Here is a 21,897-nt window from a genome sequence, read left to right on the forward strand (position 1 = left end):
CAACCTGTTACTAATATGGCAATGTGGCCAAAGTTTATCAATCTTCCTGTCCTCCCATCTGAGATGAAAAAGCTGCCAGGTAGGCCAAGGAAGTGTAGAAGAAAGGAGCAGACAGAAAACAAGACAGGGAAGCTGTCAAAAAGAGGTGTTGAGATGACCTGCAGCTTGTGCCTTGCAAAGGGTCACAATCAGAAGGGCTGTCCTATGAATCCACAATCTGTGAGAGGCAAAGGAAGAGGAAGAGGGAGAGGGACAAGTACCAGTTCAACAAGGTCAAGTGTTGGTTCCTCTACAGTACTAAGTAATTTTCAACCAAGTAGAGGAAGGGGAAGACCAAGAGGTTCTACCAAACAGGTAAAAACTTTCCTTGTTATTTACGACTTGATTAAATATTAGAGTCTTACATTGAGACTAACTATTTAAATTTGAATTAGGCCATGGCTGCTGCAGTATTTCAATCTGGAAGGGCTAGAGGACAATCTTCTACATCACAGGTATTACTTAGCTTGTTAAATTACCACTTAATCAATTTTACAATTCTAAGTGTTTGACACATTAAATGTGACTTAGGCTTCTGATGCAAGTGCATCAGTTACTGGAAGAGGGGCACCCTTTAAGAGGTCAAGAGTTGTGAGAATGGGAGTGCTTCAATCTCAAAGTGGTTTCAAAATTGTCAATGTAAGTTTGCATCCTCTTTAACCATTTACTGCAAACAATCTAGCATAATGAAGATCTATTTTGCTAATGCAGCCTGGAATGCAAAATCAGTCTTCAACCATTCCTATGAATTCAGCAGTAGTCACTGGTAGTGCTGGACATCACAAACCAAGACTAGGAGGACTAAAATGGAAAAGGAGTCCTGTAACATCCTAAATTTATTATTGGCATTTAAATAATCGTGCTCTTGTAGTAAATACTTTTTATTTTTTTTCTTGAGTCTAAAATTTTAGTTTTTGTTTGGAAAAATAAATAAATTTGGACTCGTCATATATTTTTTTTTTTTTTGGATATTGAGGTCCATTAGTAAGACCCAATTAATAAAAGTGGGTGCTACAAGGAAAGAAGACCATTTTTCTTTCACCCCACTCTCTACTTGTTCTTCTTCTTATTCTTCTTCTTCTTCTTCTCCTAAACCCTCCATGAGAAATTCCAATCCACCTAAACTACTCTCCAAATATCAACAAGATCCGCCAAGTTTTCATGCTTTGTATATATTTTGGAAGGTTGACACCAAGAATCAAATAGGTTAAGTCTTGTTTTGATAATCCTAGGTTTTGGGTTTGTGAAGAAGCTCAATCAACCTTGTGGTAAGCTTGTTATTCCATATTATTTTGGATGAAATGTTCAAGTTTTTGTTAGAGATTTTGAAACGTTGAAGTAGGGAAATTTAACCCCTTTTTTGGAGCTGGCAACAGTTAGTATATTGACCATACCTTTTTATCTATAAGGCGGAATTTGGTGATTCAAAAAGTTGTGAAAAGATGAGAAAATTACCCCCAACTTTCGTGTTTTGCGAAAATTTTAATTCCTCTGTTTACCATGTCAAAAAGGACTGCAAGCCAGCACATAGCTGCTGTCCAGAATTTTTTCTACTTAAAATTTTGCAATAATAGTGACCTATTTAGCCCCGTTTTTGTTCGTCATGATTTAGCTTCTATATCGTTAAACTTTAGACCTTAAGTGAGTATTCCATTGTGTATTTAAGGTGCAAGAGGCTCTTGTAAAAGCTAAGGAAGTCGATATAATTGCTTGATCGTTGCCTTGGGGATTGTAGCTTCTTGGTGTTTTTCTTTGAGCTTTAGAGGCACTAAAGCTCCAAGGTTTGCACATATTCTTGAATTTCACATTTTATTTAGTTGAAGTATTTTGAATATCTTAAGGTTGGGTAAAACTTATTTTTACTTTAATTTGCTATCCCATTCGGTTGTTGCTAGTTAAATTCTTATTTCGCTATTTTTAATTGAGTATGAATACTTTGAGTCACTCGGCAACTTTGAATATCATTTGGTATCATGTGGAATGCTTTTGTGAGACAAACTAACTCGCCCACATATACGGATTGCTTGAGCATTATTGCATTCTCGTTGGGACTTTGTCCTTGTGGATAGTGACTTTGTCACTTATATTGGCATGCCTCTTGAGATTATTCGGATTTTATCCCATCTTGACTTTGGATTCACATTTCATCTTAATTATGGATCTTGGTCCATCTTAAGTATGAATGGGGAAGCCACATTCAATATGGTTCTTGATTCTCGATCATTGGGTGACGACCTACTTGATTTGGGACTCCGGTCCTTCTTGTTATTCGATTATGCTTTGATGTAATTGCATGATGTATGTGTTGGGCGAAATTAACCAAATGGTGAACTTTCTTCGATTTGCTTTGGAAAGCTTCTTGATATTTGAAATTTGCATATTGATATCTTGAACTATTTTAAGATTTGATATTTATTTTCTTGAAAGGATTGCACCTTCATTTAGTTCTTGATAGTGATTTTGACAAGCTTATTCCTAGAATTTATTCTTGTACTCGTTACCTTATATTTTTATTCTAAGTGTTAGTTAAGTTTATCTTCCACTAAGCTTTATGCTTAGCGATAGTTTGTTACTATCGTAGGTGATGTTCCGAAAGAGACTTGAGGATGGCCATTTGAAGTAGACTCTTTGGATGCTTAGATGAAGATTACATTTGCATGAGCACGTCCATTTTGTATACTTTTGGGGACTTGTACGTGTTTCATGTGATTCACTTAGATATGCACTTTTGAATGAAATTTGGGTCATGATGCTAATACTTTGTAACTTGGTTTTGATGAATGACTTGACTATTTTGGGAGTGTCCATGCCCAAGTCTTGTAATGTATCAAATTTAGTACTTGTGTTAAACTTGGGAACTTAACTAGTTTGTATTTGAGATTGGGAGTTGAATTTCATGCTTGGTATGAGCCTTAGATGTTGTAGCATGAAAAATATTTCTCTACTAAATGTTTGATAAATTCTAAAGTGTTGATTTAACTAAAAATATGTGTTGTCCATTTTTACGGTTGGATATTTCTATTTTGTTTTAGGAGGCTTCTTTTAGATCCTACTATGTTGAGATGTCGTTTTTGGAAACTTGTTCACATAGGCCTATTTTCGCTACTAAATTATTGCAAATATCTTATTAAATAAATTTCTTCTGAACGTTGTAAGTATGAAATTTGCTTTTATTTCGTAAGTGGCATCTTCCCAGAGGAGGTGCTATAAGTCCAACTATAACACAACAAGGTCAAAAGAATGAAAACAAGGGCCAAAGTTACTGAGTTAAACTCTTTAAGTCAAACAAGTTCATTAGCTGACTAGAAATTAAATGGAAAAATGAAGTTGAAATAGTTTAGTCCTGTATGTGTATGTCTTTGGTACTGACTGTTATGCAGCAGTGACTGCAGATTTTGATGTTGTTTTTGTGAAACAATTATGGTAGATGATGTACATTTGTCAAACAAATATGCACTTAGGCTTATTTTAGTCTTTATCAATTCCGCAGTTGTGACTGCAATTTTGCCTTGTTATTTTAGTCTTCATCAATAGTCCTTATCAATTCTGCAGCTGTGACTGCAATTTTGCCTTGTATTGACATTCTAATCTTGCAATATTAAGCAGTTGTGACTGCACCGCGTTCGTATATTTCCGGTATTGTGACGATTCTCGGTCTTTGCAATGTTGTGTATGACATTGAATGCATAGAGATTAGAAACAACTGTGACTGCAATGTTGTGTATAACACTAAATGCAGTAAACATATTTGAGCAGTGTTTATACATTTGAGCAGTGTACAGATTTGAGCAGTCAAACACATCAAATGGATGCAAGTAAATGCATTGTACAATTTTTAGGTGGTCAATCACATTGAATCCGAGTTAGTAAATGGTAGTTGGTACTTGGGAATGATGGTCAAAAACAGTGAATCCGAGACATCTCCATTTAGTACTTGATCACATTAACACTATAACTCAACTATAAATAGGTCTTCTTTCCATCTTACTTTCAGTCAACTCAAATAACTCTTAACCCATATAGTGATATTAAAGAGGCAGCCTTCATCTAAGATGGATGACATGGAAATGGCCGCATGTTTTGACAAACAATTGACGAAATCATACGTCGAAAAAGACAATTTCGTAAGTGTTGTCGTATTATATATTTTCAATTGTTCTTTTACCTCTTTTGGTAATAACATGTTTTTTTTTTTTTTGAAAATCCTTCTAACTGACCCACTGGAATTTCTTCCAAACACCGACAAGGACGCTGTTGTTCATTACGACAATCGTGAGTATAATATGAAATGCAACGTTGGCGTATACACTTGCCTCTCTCAAGGCTGGAAACCTTCATTGATGCTGCCGCATTAGGGATAAGAGATGTGTTGTGTTTTAAGGCATGTTTAGATGAGAACCGCATAGTGTTTTTTATTCATGTAAAGGAGGATCCGGAGATCGTAATGATAGATTAGGTCTCCAGATTCTCTATTTAAAGTAATTTATAAAAAAAAATCGACTTTTGCTATTAATTTTGAAGCTAATATTTTCCATAACAACAAAATTCTTCAACAAGAGCATAAAGTTCTTCCATGACATTTACATTACAACAAAAGCATAAAGTTGTTAAATTACCTGCTACGCGATTACAACATACAACAACAATTCATTTAGGGTTCTAAAGGGGTGGGTCGGGTTGGGATTTGATCGAAGGGGTAACGGTATTATAATTGTTACCCCCATTTAATAATCAATTTCTATTAAAAAAAAAAAAGTTAAAAAAAACAATTAACGCGCGGGTCAGGGACTGTCAAACACACGCCCAGGTCTGGGCAATTAGAGGGGGAAAATAATTGTAACGTAAGTTGTTGGGGGGGGGGGGGGGTAAATAAATACAACTTAAGTTTAGTTACTAAACTGAGTTTTCGTGCCAAGTTCAGGGGTCAAATGATGTCTTTTCTCATAGGATTACTCTATAATGTTTTCAATTGGTCAAAAGGGGAATTACCTGATGGATTACTCTGATTAAAAATGTACTCCCTCCGTCTCATAATAAGTGTCACCTTAACCAAAACACGTATATTAAGAAATTAATAATGTAATGTGAAGTTTACCAAATTACCCCTATATAATAAAAATAAATTACTTTTACCTTTTGATTAGAACATGCACAAGAAGTAAACCTTTTGACATTGGGAATCCAACAATACTAAGTTGTTATGTGGCTTTTTCAATTTATCATTTGTATGTTACTTTATTATCTAAGGGTAGAATTGAAAAAAACTAGTCAATTTATGTCTTGGTTTTCTAAGGTAACACTTATTATAGGACAAAAAAAATTGGCTAAGGTGACACTCATTACGGGACGAAGGGAGTATTATTTACTACTGCTTTTGAAGGGAAAAAATAATAATTGCATCTCAATATCATACATAATTGTGAATGGTCATATTAATTAAATTCGCTTTTTGCTCTAAAATTAAGTCAATATTAATAAATGTTATAAACTTGTCTCCAGAACTCACTTTAGCTTTGTAACTTTACGAGCGTTTATATATTCCTAATCTGGTACGAAGTAAAATTAATACCCGATTTCCAATGCAATCCCAGATTAATGTTCAGGAGTGTTGTACACACGCCTGACATGTGTATAACACCATTTTTTATTTTTATTTTTAAAATCATTTATTTTATTGTTTCTTTTAAAAAAAATTCCTTCTTCTTCCTTCTTTTCCTATTTTATATTTTTCCCCACATCCATGGTAGCTTATAGAGTTGAACTTTCATGGCAAAAAGAATTTCAATTATCAGATTCACAACACATATACACAACGTGCCCATAATTCAAGGAGCTTTTCAACATAGAGATTTATTGATGAGATACAAATTTATATAGAAAAAAAAGAAAGGTTGTCAGAATTTATTTTTCCGGTGAAAATGCATCGATGGACACTTTCTGGTCCTTTATGATCCACCCCAAGTTTTTGTCTCTTCAAATCTTGAAATACCCTGCAAAACTCACGCATTTTCCATACCCGATTTACTGAATTTATCAAGAAATTAAGTTTTTCTTCACTGAAATATTCTCTTGGGAAAATCTTTGGTTTATAAGATCTATCTTTATCTCGTGAAAAACTCAAAGGTATCGCTGCCAGAACTCTGACGGTGAAGAGGGAGGCAGCCGGTGATTGAAACTTCGAGAAGCGGCTGTGGTAGTTCTGTTTTGGGTGTTTTGGATGGTTATCGATGGCGATAGTTGTGAAGAAGAAGGAACGAGGGTGGTGACGTGGCGGCAACAATGGATCAGTGATGGAAGATTTACATGGTCATGTTGGCTTACGGCTGAGCCTCTGTTTTTTGCATAAATCGTGGAATTTCTAGAAAGGAAGAAGAAAAAGGAGAAAAGAAAAAGAAATCCTAAATGAAAAATAAAATATTAAAAAAAAATTAATAATTATAACTAATTACATATCCAATTAGAAGACGACACGTGTACATTTTTAGACTATTATTAATATATTCTTTCCTCTTCACACGCTTTTCAAAAAAGTTGATAACATTTTTTTTGCCACGTTACGTATTAAGTGGTATTAATTTCACTTCGTGCTAAATTAGGGGTACGTAAATGCCCATAAAGTTACGGTGCTAAAGTGAGTTTTAAGGAATTTTTTATTTTTTTTTGTTTGGTGGGGTGGGGGATTTTATGTATTTTCTCAATCTTTTATACACTTATTCATACACATACCCAAATATATAAGTCTAGTCAAACAAAAATGACTACTAGCAAATACATGATTAATGTAAGTATAACAACAATAATTAATCAACAACTTGTTGCATAAATTTTCCTCATCGGTTGTTATTGCAACGACATGCAACAACTTTTTTGTTGTTGCCAAAAGTACTTTTTGCAACAATAGACAATATATGGCAGCAAAATTAAATTGTTTGGCAACAAAAAAAAGTTCATTTTTAAAAGTTTCATCATATATGCCAACAATAAAACTAAGTTGTTGTCAAATATTAAATTTTACCAACAATATAATTTTTTTGCCAAAAAGTTGTTGCCATTTCTGTACTTTCTTGTAGAAATACATATATTTTTAATTTTTTAAATTGTTTTTTTGATTACATAGGGGTAGGGCCCGTAGGGGAAAGGAAAACGGTGAAGAGGATTACAATGTGGGGATTCGAATCCTCACTAACAAAGTAAAAGTTTCGGTAGTCAACCAACTGAGTTACTAAAATCCCTACTATACTTCTGTATAGTTGTTTTCTTCTTCTCGAATTTTGAAACATATAAACTAGAATAGTTATCATACAATTTATAATACTATTGTAGGAAATCAATCCGTAATCTTTATTGATGTATGAAAGTCCTTATATACAAAGTAGGTATAATGATACTAGGCTAAATTATAGGACCTAATTACAATACATAGGGAAGGGAATATTTACATAAGGAAGGGAATATTTACAATATTTACACAGTCTATCACACCCCCGCAGTCGAAGCGGGAGGTTGTCGTACGCTTATCGTCCCCGAAATCATCAAATAGCACGTGTGGAAGACCTTTAGTGAAGATATCGCGATCCGGGTAACGGACGGGACGTGAAGAACACGAACTTCTCCCGAGCAACTTTCTCGCGTACGAAATGTATGTCCATCTCAATATGTTTAGTGCGTTGGTCGAACCGGATTACCGATAGGTATATGGCACTAACGTTATCACGATAAACCAATGTAGCTGTCCTGATGGGGACGGCGGAGCTCGAAGAAGGTTGCGAAGCCAACGGGACTCGAAACGACATTGGCGACGCCACGATGTTCGGGCTTCGGCACTCGACTTGGACAAGGTAAGTTGCCGTTTGGATGACCATGAGAGGAGGTTATCTCCCGGAAGACACGATAACCGAGAAGTTGATCGGCGAGTGTCGAGACAACCACCCCGATGCTGCGTACGTATAAGAGACAAGAGAGTCAACGGAGGATTTGTACGGATGGAGACCAAACTCAATAGTACCTTGAACGTATCGGATTACGCGTTTAAGAGCATGCGTATGGGCAACCTTAGGATCGTACGTGAAGGCATACTTGTTGAACCGCGTGGGAGATGTCGGTCTTGTGAATGTAAGGTACGTAAAGCGCGGCCAACTTACGATATTGGGTGGGATGCGCGAGGAGGCCGGCCGCGGCACCAAGTTTGGAGTTGGTGTCGACCGGTGTCCGATCCGCTATTGAGCGATCGTGCCCGCACGCTCTATAATATCTCGTTGCATAATTCTTTCCGAGAGAGAAACATGCGGCGTGAAGTCCGGTAACGACGATACCCAGAAAATAGGCCGAGAGGGCCCAAATCCTTCATAGCAAATTCGCACTAAGGAGAGACACGATGGATTTTGATATCCGAGAAAGACGCAGAATAATATCGTCAACATATACAGAATGTAAGCAATGTTAGAACCTCGACAATAAATGAAGAGAGAGTGATCGGATCGGCTATGTGAAAAACCAATGGTGGAGACATAATCGCAAAGCGTTGGAACCACGCACGGGTGCTTGCTTAAGTCCGTACAACGACTTCTCAAGAACGGACACGTGACGGGGATGCTTGGGATCCTTAAACCCAATGGCCGATGCATATAAACCGTCTCATTAAGATTACCGTGTAGAAAGCATTGCGACGTCCAACCGATGAATGGGCCAAGAGTGTGCACAATGCTCAAGACAACGCGAATAGGCCGGTTTGACAACCGGATCGAAAGTCTCGTCGCAATCAACTCCAACCTCGTCGAGACACTCGTCATCGCGTACAAGACGGGCTTTGTGCTGCTCAAAAGAACCATCAGATTTCTTTTTATGACGAAAAATCCACATAAAAACGAATAAGATTCACATCAGGGGGACGTGGAACCAACTCCCACGTCTTATTATTAATTAGAGCATTATATTCATCAACCATGGCAGCTTTCCAATTGTGGTCGTTAGAGACCGACAAGATTTCGGCGGGATAGGCGAGATGGAGAGAAGGCCGGAAGTATTTAAGTTGAACGGTTGTTGGGTTTGAAGATCCCGCGTTGGCTTCGAAAAGAACACGTGCGGGGCCGGGGGCGTGTGACGGGGGCGGTGGGGGTTGGGGACCGGGCAACGACGGGTGGGGGCGGTGGGGTTGAGGCCGCCGGTCACGGCGGAGCACGGTGGGAGGGGTCGTCGGTCCGTGGCCAGCCCGGAGCAGACGGCGAGGGTCGGACCGAGGAACGACGGAGGAGTAGGTGGAGACAGAAAATGCAAGGTATATGGGGAAATTCCATGGTCCAAAAATTCATATAAGATGGGGTGGGGAGTGCAATTTGGAGAAGGAAATCGAGTTTCGTCAAAGAGGACACCGTGAGATGATGATTTTGTTGGTAGACAAATCATAACACTTATATCCTCTATGATTCAACGGATAGCCCAAAAACACACGGGGTGGATCTCGCTTGTAACTTATGAATAGTCGTAGACGGGAAAAGAGGATAAAGATAGACACCCGAAAACCCGAAGATGGGAATAAAGAGGGGTTCGTTGATAAAGAACTTGCGTCGGTGATTTTTGCCTAAGGACTTTGGTAGAAGTATATCGAGGGAGGTATGTGGCCATTTGGAGAGCATGATGCCAAAAAAGAGGGGGAGGAGTGGACAAGAAGAGCGCGCACTATGTTGTTAATGGATTTAATTTTCGTTCCGCTTGCCATTTTTGAGAGATGTATGGGGCAAGAAAACCGAAAATTTATACCATTTCGAGGCGCAAAAAGATTGAAAATGCCCATTTGCGAATTCCCGCCCATTGTCACATTGAATGTTTTTAATGCCTCTTTCGAATTGAGTCCGTATTAACGCCTTAAAAGATAGAAAAGTGGAATACACTTCGAGACTTGTTAGAGATAGGAAAAGTCCAAAGAAAATTACTATAATCATCAAGAAAGAAAACGTAATACCGGCTCATTAGAACTTAAAATAGAGATGTCCATAAATCACTATGAATGATGTCAAACGGCATAGTAGTAAACGACAACGAATCATAAAATGGCAATTTAACATGTTTCCCCAAAGGACAAGAGGTGCAAAAGAAGTACGGCCCTATTACATTCAATTAAGGCATTACTACGAAGAGAACTAAGGATAGCTTTTCCTGGGATGGCCGAGGCGGGAATGCCACAAGCCTAGGGTGATGCGGTGAGGAAGGTGGATGGTGGAGTGGACTATTCGTGGCACGAGAGGATACAATTCCGGTGCTCTCACATCTCATTAAAGCGGCTCCCGTCGGTAAATCCTTCGTAAAACCCAAGAGGATCAAACTCTCAAAAACATTATTATCCTTAGTGAATTTACGTACTAAACAAGGTTTTTGATGAGTTTTGGAGCACGCGAACATTTCGGAGACGTAATTGAGCATTAGGTGGGAGAAGGGAAGTATGACCATAACCTCGAATTGGAATAGTGTTATTACCAACAATAATTCCCGAAATTATTGCTCAAATTAAATAAGACGTGAGAGTACCCGAGCCATGCGAAGTCGCCAAAGTGTCCATGTACCAATTGTCGTCGGTTGATGCGTGGATAGAGTGTGCGTACGGCCCCGCCCGCGTCTGACGGAGTGTATCCCCGAGGCAGGAGGAACGTCTGCGTAGGCACCGCCTGTCAGGCCGAGGACCGCGCGCAACGCGCCGCCGGCCGCGACGCCGTGGCGGGTCGCTCGCCGCCATTTGTCTCGTCGGACACGGCGAGGGGGGGCGGCCACCGCCGGCGGCCTGTGCAGCGATAGCCCCCGCCCGGTGTCGTCTCCCGTCCACCGGCCGCCATCGGGCAGTCCCTATTGTCGCCCGAAGCCTGCCTGCGCGGTTTGGCGTTGTTGTTGCCCTTGTTGCCATGATGGGTTAGAATTCCCCGCCACGATTATTATCGCGACGGTTGGCGGGTGTGCAAGCCGGAGTGGTGGAAAAGGGAGCATCATTATCAATGTTAGGCGCGGGGGTTGGAATCACGGTACGTGGTGAGTTCAGCGGTGTCAGTGGGTGGTATGATGTGCTCGAGACGAGCGAACGCGGCCAGACTTTGAAAAGCGGTCGCCCATTCGTGATAATTCCGCGGTTTCCCCGTTCAGGTGATTGGGATTAAGGATTTCACATTCGTGACGGTTAAAGCAGTTATAATGGAAATTTTTGTTGTCGACCATGGAAAGGAGGAAGAGGGAAGGAGGAAGGGGACCGCAGGGTTAGGGTTAGAAGAGAGAGAGAGAGAGAGACGGATTTAGGGTTTTGGAAGGAACCAGTCGATACCACGTAGAAATCAATCCGTAACCGTATGATGTATGAAAGTCCTTATATACAAAGTAGGTATAATGATACTTAAAGCTAAATTATAGGACCTAATTACAATACATAGGGAAGGGAATATTTACATAAGGAAGGGAATATTTACAATATTTACATAGTCTATCAACTATTATTGAATTTAACTCAATAGCTTAAAGATATTGTAATGCTTATAACAAGGGTACTGTCCACAAATTCATTAGTTCCTGTTCATTCCTCGCGTTATCTGTATATGTCTTCCTCCTTCTTGTTCCATGATGGACATATTTTCCTATATAGTAACAGGAATTAAGGAAATAAGTCATACCAAGAAAAAAAAAAGGAAAGAAAAAGAAGCAAGAAATGTCATTTTCTAACATAAATAGGTGCAAAGACTTTAATTATCCTTACTAATTTTCTCAAGTTCCCTACAAATTTTTTCCTGCACGTGTATGTTATGCTAGATCAAGGTCTTCAACAAACATCAACAGCATTATCCTTCTAGCTAGGAGGAATATTCATACTTAGTAAATAACTTTTGGAGTAACATGAACCTTACAAGTGAATTTTCACTCACGATTGTGGTAGGGACGTGGGGTGGGGGTGTATAGAAATATAGACCCCTTTTATCTTTAATTAGAGATTTTAGATTCAAGTTTTAAAAATAAATAAAAACTTTTAAAAAGTATTTCCCTTCAAAATGAGTAGCGAACACTAAAATAAAAAACAAATAGAAAAACTACACAAGTGAATGACAGAGATATTTTGGTTTGCTCCATAAAGATGGGTCTCTATCGGACACCTTTAGGCCTGACCCTAACCCGACAATTGACATGTAAGTCAAGGTTCACGGCTTGATATTAATAACAACGAAACTTCCTAACAAATGTTAAGTGAATAAAACTCTTCTTTAGTCATCTATTCCTTTTGATTATCTTTAAATTCTATGCATTGAAAGTGTATTTTATTTTTCCACAATTAAATTATTTATCAAGTAATTATAAGAAAATTCTTAAATAAGTATTAATTAATAATTTAATAAAAATGACTACTAACTTATTATTACAACTTTAAATTTACTGATGGTATAATAAAGGTCTCACATTATCAATATCTATAGCTTAAATGGGAATTTGGCATAGTGTGCTGACTCTTAAACCTAATTGGCATATATTAGTCAAACTTTAATAAGTTGGCACAAAACACCATTATTTGTACCACATGAAGAATAAACAGTCCTCACGTGTGTTTGCTTCCTATTTTCTCTCCCACAATTTCCTCCTCTCTTATTTTTTCCCCTGAAATCTCTCGGTGCTTCTCTCTCTTATTTCTTCCATCTCTGTGTATTTTTCCTCCACTTTTTCAATCTCTTTCCTTCCATCTTAAATTTCTCCAATCAAAATAAAAAAATTATCATGATATATTGTGAAGTACCATGTATACATTCTAGATTTTCGATGAAAAAGAAGAGTATGATGTATACATGCTGATATATATTGTTAATTGTCATGTATACGTTCTGATATATATAGTGAAGTACCAGTGGACTTTAGATACAATTTCGTCACTAGTAATCATCTGTAGAAATTATTTTTCTCTAAGTTAGTCTACAACATTTTGATTAGTAATTACGACCTCTCAGCCGAATGCTCATTAAAAGTAAACTAAAACAATCCTTTGTCATTTAGATTGTTAGATAATTTTCACTCTAATGAAGTTTTGACTCACCGGCCTATTTCCAAATGCTTGTCCGTTTCTACATCAAATTAATAAAGTACAAGTTGAAAGTCAAATGCGGAAAAAATTGTGTTATGCGTTAGAATAAAAAATGTATAATTTCCCAATAATATATAGAGTGAATAACATAAAAGGTCATTTGACTATAACAAATTAACTACCAAAGTAACTTATTTTTGTTTGATGTCAAAAAAGTCATTTAAGTTAGAGTAGTATATCGAACAAAGTCTTATAGCCCAAAAACTAAAGAAATAATTACAAAAATCTTCCCTTAAGGTTGAGTTTGTTTAACTTACCTCATTTGTGGCTATGCTTACTTATCTTATTTTACTTTTTTTCGTAATAGTTTTTTAACCTAATTATTATTAATATAAGAAGATATAATTTAACTCATTTGTCCTTAATGATATATTTTTTTGTTTAATTAAATTTTTAAATATTTTTAAGAAAAAAATTATTGCTAACTCCATTGTTATTCCCGCGATATACATATCTAATTTTTTTTTTTTTTTGAAAAAAAACTAATGGTTCAATCTCTCTTAGTTGGCTCATAATTTCTAAGGGTAAACTAATTAAGTTCACGCCCTTGCGCCACAGATTCAACCAAACATTATGCAGTTGCATTTACACAAAACACAAAGCAGGCATGAAGTCACATTCAACGCACAAGAAGCTCAAATGAGTAACTATGAAAATAAATTACGTAATATAATGATTAAAAATGGTATGATATCAAATTTTGGGACGCTAAAAACAAAACAAATACCAAGTAAATTCCGACAGCAGAATAATTGCAAATTAGTAAAGAAGCAGACAAACCTATCGGAGTGGATGATTTCTCTGGCCAGGAAAATAACGTACGGGTTCAATATCTTTGAGTATCTGGGTTTCTTAAAAAAATATTTACAAAATTAATTAGATTATATTTTCTTATATTAATATAATTAGGTTAAAAATTATTACTCAAAAAAAAGAAAAGAGAGAGATAAGTATAGCCACAAAGAAGGTAACTTAAACAAAATCAAACATGACGGGAGATTTATGCAATTATTTCTTTAGCTTTTGGGCTATGATGACTTTGTTGGTATACTACTCTATAACTCGAATGACTTTATTGATATCAAACAAACATGTTGACTTTGGTAATTTATTTGCTATAGTTGAATAACCTTTTAAGTTAGGAATAAGACACTATTACCCCTCTGAACTACGTTTCTTCTTTACGACACACTCACTTTTCCCGGTCCTATTACCCCCTAAACTTATTTAAAACGGAATAATTACCCCTTAACGTCACGCCACTCTCACATAGGAGAGTGTATTTATTTGTTTTCTTTAAAAAAAAAAAAAATCAGCTTACGTGTCATTTTAAAAAAAAAAAACTGAATTTTTTTTTTTTTTTAAAAATGATTTTTAAAACCTTTTTTTGTAAATAAAAATTGAATTTTTGATTTTTTTTAAAACCCATTTAAAAAAAAAAAACTGAAAACATGGATTAAAAAATTGAATTTTCTTTTAAAAAAAATGACTTTTAAAACCCGTTTTAAAAAAAAAAAATTGAAAATTTGATTTTTTTTAAAAACCCGTTTGTTTTGTTTTTTTTTTTTTTAAAAAAAAAAACAAAACTGGAAACATGAATTTTTTTAAAATATGGAAAAATGGATTTGTTAAAACTATGGAAAACTTGATTATTTTTTTAAATGTCTTAAAAAATCTTGATTTCATTTTCTTAGGACACTTTTATTTTCCGGAAAAAGTGTTTTTCTTGTCAAAATGTGAAAAAACTGAATTTTTATAAAATTTTGGAAAAATTAATTTTTTTTAAACGTGGAAAACCCATTTTTTAAAACTAAATTTGGAAAACTGGATTTATTTTCATATTTTAAGAAATACATATTTTTAAGAAAAAAAATTAACTTTTCCCCTTTTTTTATGTTTCTCACTCTCTCAAAGAGAGTGAAACACACTCTCCTTGCCACGTCAGCGTTTGGGGGGGGGGGGAGGGGTAATTATTTCGTTTTAAATAAGTTTAGGGGGTAATTATTCCGTTTTAAATAAGTTTAGGGCGGTAATAGGACCCAAGAAAAGGTAAGGTGTGTCGTAGCAACTTTGGGTATAGTTCAGGGGGGTAATAGTGTCTTATCCCTTTAAGTTATTTTATATATACAACTGGTCTGGTAGAGAAGTTCTTAAACTTGATGAGGTCTTATTTTTATTTTTATTATTTTTGGCTTCCCATCAGGTGTCCGGTACCCCCATTAGAGCCCGACTATATTCCGATTCATAGCCCCATTCAGGGAGAAGTGCTCCCTACCAAGAATTTTTCTATACTCAGGGCTCGAACCCGAAACCTCGATCAGGAGGAGCGAAATTTATGCATCATCGCACCACATCCTTTGGTGGTGATGAGATCTTATGGTTAAGAGTAGTTATTGAAATAATGTTAAAAAGCACCAAAAGCAATTTTTTTTCTGTCATTGTTCTTGTAACTTTATTTTCTTAAAAAGACCGACAAAAACTTGGCTCAACTAATTGTTGTGTTCATCTTCCAAATTTTTATGGTTTGAATCTACTCACTCTTGCATCTTCACTACTAACGTAATACATACTTTAGTTACTTTGAGTTATGTCATTCTATCAACTCGTTAGATTCATTTTGTTTAAAGGATTTGTAGCTACATTTACCTTATCACCGATATAATTAATCATTCACCTATAATATTTTTTTTTTTGTCATTGTTCTTGTAACTTTATTTTCTTAAAAAAGACCGACAAAAACTTGGTTCAAGTAATTGTTGTGTTCATCTTCCAAAATTTTCTGGTTTGAATCTACTCACTCTCGCATCTTCGCGTAATACAGGCTTTAGTTACTTGAATTATGTCATTCTATCAACTCGTTAGGTTCATTTTGTTTAAAGGATTTGCAGCTACATTTATCTTATCACCAATATAATTAATCATTCATCTATAATATTATAAAAGACAAGATTATTTTTCCTCGATAGGCTGTCTCTGAATCTCCACTACAAAAAAAGGATTTAGCTACAGATAAATTTTGTAGCTAAACAACTAATTAAATTCATTGCTAATTCTATGTAACTACGAATTATTAGAAAATTTGTTAACTACGAATTATTTAGCTACAAATACGTGATGAACTTCGTAGCCAAATCCAACTCTTATTTCGTAGGATTTTGATCGAAAAAACTACGGGTACGAAGTTAAAAGTTTTACAGAATTCACACTTCGATAGAGAGTTTGTTTCATGCATATTGTTTTGGCCTAGGATTGTTCACTTGTCTGTGCCAAGACTGACATCTATATTTACGCTTGACTATTCGTGGTGTGCCTAAATTTTCTTTTCATCATTTGACTCTGAATTATATTATATTTTGTTTTATAATGGTTAAGCATATGGCGGCTTATCATTTTATACATATATAATTAAGCGTCGATAGTTGAACAATCAAGTTTCGTACTTTTTCTCTTCATGGAATGTTTAGATACATTATCCATAATATCAAAAATAAAAATGAATCACGAGGTATACATTTAGTCCAGTTCCATAACAGACAAAACGTCTGGTTCATACGTCTTTCCCTTTAAAATGATGTTCACCTATTCCACAAATTAGGCAAAAGAAAAACCATCTCCCATTTGTTACGTCAATTCTTGAAAAAATTAAATAGACAATGATAGAGTTAGGCACCAGAAGAAAGTCGAAATTTGCCAGCCTTTAAAAATGTGAAAATTAATGAAGTGGTTGCTTTTGTTCTTTTCAAGTAGCCGAAAATATGACTGGCAAATTGTCATTCAATTTTAATTTCCTGTCTTCTTTGAGGTGTAAATATATCCCTAGTCAACATTTTTACTAGTATATGATACTTGTATGTATTTTTATAATCTGTCCAAGTTATTTTTTGTCCTTTTAATTAAATGTTTTTAACGTGTAACATGAAAAGGAGGAGGGTGTTGGATTGTTGGGGGTGGGGATATATATTATGGAGGGAGAAGTTTCTTTTTTCTTTTTTAATTTTGTTTGTGTCTTTTCTTTCCTTCTTTTGTAACGCTGGATCTTTCTCTTATACGATGAGGGGAGCCTAATTTTGATTTTTGAACACAAAAATTTCAGTATTAAGGAGAATTGCAACAAACAATTCAGTATGATATTAGAGCATGCAAGATGTCTTCACTCTTTTATTAAAATTTCACGATCATCCATTGTTAAGGAGAATTTTCATGTGCTTGACAAAAAAAAAAAAAAAAAAAAAAAATCAAACTCAAACGCAAGAAAGCATATTGAAAATAAATAAATAAAGGTGCTATGTTAAAAGATCTTACTACAGTAGTAATTTTTTTTAGACGTGATTAGAATTGGCAATTTGAGCCCATATTTAGAAAATTAGCCCATTTTACCCATATGTTATGAGTTGGGTCACTCATATTTCAGATGAGTAAATATGGGCTTCAACTTCTCTTTAACCCATGCGCAATATGGGTAAAATATAGGATCCATATAAGAGCACACTGACCCAATAACAACTCATTTTGAAAATGAGAAATTTCTTTCTTACTTCCCACCCCAACCCTTACCCCCCCACGCACCCGCCATCCCCCCCCCCCCCGCCACAAAACACTTTTTTTTTTCATTTCATATATTTTATTTTTCTTTTATAAAAAAGCTTATAAAAAAGAAGAAATTTTTTTTCTTACCTCCCACCCCAACCCTTACCCCACCCCCCACGTCGCCATGCCCCCCACCCCCAAACACTTTTTTTTAATTTTATATACTTTATTTTTCTTTTATAAAAAGCTTATAAAAAAGGAGATTTTTTTTTCTTACCTCTCACTCCGACCCCCACCCCCACCATACCCCCCCAAAAATTCAATTTCATATATTTTACCTTTATAAAATTTTATAAAAAATGGAAGAAAAAAAAATTCTTACCCCCACCCCAACCCCCATGACCCCGCCACCCCACCCCTCTCCAACTCCCCCCCCCCCCAAAAAAAAAAGCAATTTCAAATATTTTACTTTTATAAAAAATGGAAAAAAAAAATTCTTACCCCTACCTCACCCCCTCCATGAACCCACCACCCCAAAATTCAATTTTCCTATATATTACTTCTATAAAGAATTTATAAATAATGGAAAAGAATTTCTGGTCCCCCACCCCACCCCATCCCCTACCTCCACCCCCCTCCCCCGCCCCAAAAAAAAATCAATTTCATATATTTTACTTTTATAAAAAAATTATAAAAAATGAAAAAAAAATTCTTACCCCCACCCCACACCCTCCACGACCCCCACCCCTCACCCTTGAAATTTATATGAAAAAATTAATTTAACTTGACAAAAGAAAAAAAATTATAAACATACACTTGAAACCTACCATTTATCACCCAACCCATATTTACCCACATAAAATTTGGTAATTTTTGAAACCCAACTCATTTTTTTTCAAACCATTTTCAACCAAATCAAATCCAACTCATTTTAAATCCACCCATTTGCCACCCCTAGACGTGATAATGATACAATTTAATATCTTCCGTCAAACAGTATTGGGTCCATAGAAATGAAATACTTTTGCTAAGCCAAAAACATTTTTTTTAAGGTAGTGTCCAGACATTTTCGTTAAAGTTGATCTTAGACATGATCGGAAGTGGTGTCTAACGATGGTCGTTTACTGACGACCATAATGCAGAAAATAATAAATGGTGCTAATTCCCTGATTGTCCATCAAAGGAAATTAAGCTACCATCTTTAATGTTCGAAGAAGAATATTATCTGACTGCTCATAAATCATAATTCTGATATACTCACAGGCAGGCCATCCTATGCTTTTCCTCCAGGAAATTTTAATTGCATGATATTTTTATTCTCAAAAGTGTAACCACTGCCATTCCAACAGCATTTTGTCAGTCAGAGGTCATGGCCCAAATTTGAAATATCTGCACAAAATTTAAAGTATGAATTTTTGAAAACAATTCGACTTTACGTAGTGATTTATAGCTATATAAAATATATGTGCTTTATTTTACACTATAATTAAAAGCCTTCTCAATAATTCACCTTTATGTAGTGATTTATAGCTACACAAAATATTCCTCATTTTACACAACAAATTTAAAAGCCTTCTCTTCTTTCTTAAACTCCGTATCCGATCAAATAGTTTCACATAAATTGAAATGGCGAGAGTACTATCTTTAGACAAATACAATTTCTAAAAGGTAATTTGCATATTGTCTTCATTTCTGATCCCGCCCTGAATTACTTGAGTTTTTAAATCATCTTCTCCTATATTTCAGCCAAAAATAAAAAATAAAGCAATAATACTATAGGTGCTCTTTAGGACCTGTTTTTTTTTTCTTTTTCAAAACCCCCCATTTTGTTCGGCTGCGAGAATTATTCACTGTTTTCCGAAATAATTTTTCTTTTTATTTCAAAATTAGTGTTTAGTTAATAAATTTCTAATCCATTTTGGAGTTGGATTTTAAATATGAAAAAGTGCTCCAAACTTGTTTCCCAACTCCATTTTCATAAAATTCAAATAAAGTGCTCTAGAAAAATAAAAAAAATAAAATGCTTTATTCACTTCCGCAAAAAAATATAATCAAATACAACTCCTATCTTCAATTTCATAAATTTCTATGGCACAAACGCCTACCTGTTGGTTTTTAAAATCTTCTTCCCCTGTATTCCTGCCAAAAATACAATAAAAAATGAAAACAATAAAATACACTTAAAAATCATTAGATTCCCGTCTTGGTTCTGTTGTACGATGCTTTAATACCGTCATTAAACTAACCCCAATGGTGCTAACAGGATTTTTTTATTTAGATTGCCCAATAATTGCATATGATAACTTATGAAATCCAGTGTGTCAAAAAGAGAGCACTCCACCATACATAACACCGCGTTTGTGTCTTCTTCCTTCGGTCCTACAATCTGACGGACGGCGTTTACCACTCATTTCCATCTCTCTTCTCTCTCTTTCCTCCCCTTTTCTCCTTTCCTCTATCCAAACAAATTTCACCTAATCTTCCCGGCAAAAAGCCCTAATCCCAATTTCTCCAATTTAACCACATACCGTGTAGTCCGTGTGTCACCCGTCCAGTACTACTCTCGCGCAATTTCTGATGAGATCCACCACGCTCCTCCTATAATATAAGATTGTGAGTTCGAGTCATCAAGTTAAAAGAAAAATATAGTTGTAGTAATACATGGATCGAGCTGAAACTGGCAATGCATCGATTGCCAGGATTTTCTGCTTATAAGAAGCGGGTCGACTCTAAGAAAAAACGTGCTGTTTCCTCCGTTAATTCTAAGCCGAGGCTGGAGCGATTGAATGCACGGAAGCATATTGATTACGAACCGTCTATGATTGAGTTTAGTAAGGATAATAAGAGTTTTCGAATCGAAGGAAAAGGAGATGTTGAGTTCCTTGAATTTTTCGAGAAGTTAGGGTTTTCGGGTCCTGATGATTTTGCTATACCTGCTGATGAATGGGATGCTATGATTGTTCGTTCCTCGACGGATAATAATCATGTTGTTGATGTTGCTAGTAACGTTAGCAGGGCAATTGATCTAGGTAATAACAAAAGTAAGGATAATATTCTTGGATATTATGATGATAGTTGTAAAGCTAGTGATGTAATTCAGTCAGTTAAGTTAAATGATGATATTAGTGATGTGTGTGAAACCAATAGTAGAATGAATGGAGTTGTTTTAAATGGAAATGAACCTGTAAGTTTACTTGGATGTGGTGGTGGTGGAGGGATTAGGGGTTTAAGGCCGCCGCCTTTTCTGGCTCCTCCACCGGTCATGTCACTGCCAATAGTTGATGATTCATGCTCTACTTGGGATATATGTAAGGCATTTGGCCCAGAAGATCATAGGGAATCAGGGCTTTGTAGATCTGAGGTTGTTAACGGTCATGACGTATGTATTAAGAATGAGGAGGATGAGGAGGAGGAGAATAGTACTAGGAGGAGAATAAGAGAGTTTAGCTTGCTTTCAGTATCGAGTTCTTTCACCAATACTTCGAACGATGATGACTCTTCCAGCAGCACGACAGAGCGTACGTCTATCATCTCACCGAATGGGAGATTCACGCGCTTCATTACAGGATGGGAAAAGGGTGATCTCCTAGGACGTGGATCATTTGGATCCGTTTATGAAGGAATTTCAGAGTAAGCCCGATGCTTTTATGACTCATCTTTAGTTTCTTTTTGCTTTTCAATTTTGAGCATGATTTGCTAGACTGCAGCTAGTTTGCTTGGCTGTAATTTTGGTGCAAAATATCTATTACCTCGATATTAATAAACCAGGAGACAGATTTTTAATAGCCTCCATATATATTGAAGGAAAGAAATCTCTGTTTGAAAGTGGGAATACTAAATAGAGCTTCAAGGAATGAAGGTTTATGTAGTATTTGATGTATCAAGATACCACAAGCTGTTATTTGTGATTCTAAATCTTAAGGAAATTAGGTAATGGAAGCTGTTAGCAAAATTTAACTATAAGAAACTTTATCTTTCAAGAAGACAGTCAATTATTACGAAAATAGTTACTTGACATTTAGTGTTGATAGGTATCGTATGAAGATACAGTGTAATTTAAGGTTGTCTACAGTTAGGAGCACACTCTTAAATAAAGACATAATGTGTTGCTTAACCCGACTATGGTAGAAAACTTGTCTTTTTCTCTTCTGCAATAATGATTTATTGATGAGTCCAACTTGTTGGATCTTTTTGATAGATGAGTGTAAACTTTTATTGAGAGGAAGTTAGCAGTATGAAAG

General features: G+C 35.8%; 1 protein-coding gene across 1 annotated transcript in view; it reads left to right on the forward strand.

Moving 5' to 3' along the window:
* Positions 1-20,294: 20,294 nt before the first annotated feature.
* The window catches only part of LOC132036746 (mitogen-activated protein kinase kinase kinase 1-like), a 97,282-nt gene continuing 95,679 nt past the window's right edge, over positions 20,295-21,897 (forward strand). The window contains exon 1 of the mRNA XM_059427130.1: positions 20,295-21,286. Coding sequence (XP_059283113.1) covers positions 20,340-21,286 — 947 coding nt within the window. The 5' untranslated portion in view covers positions 20,295-20,339. The remainder of the gene's footprint in view (positions 21,287-21,897) is intronic.

This window comes from Lycium ferocissimum, chromosome 11 (genome assembly GCF_029784015.1).
Source record: "Lycium ferocissimum isolate CSIRO_LF1 chromosome 11, AGI_CSIRO_Lferr_CH_V1, whole genome shotgun sequence".
Classification (NCBI taxonomy): Eukaryota; Viridiplantae; Streptophyta; class Magnoliopsida; order Solanales; family Solanaceae; genus Lycium; species Lycium ferocissimum.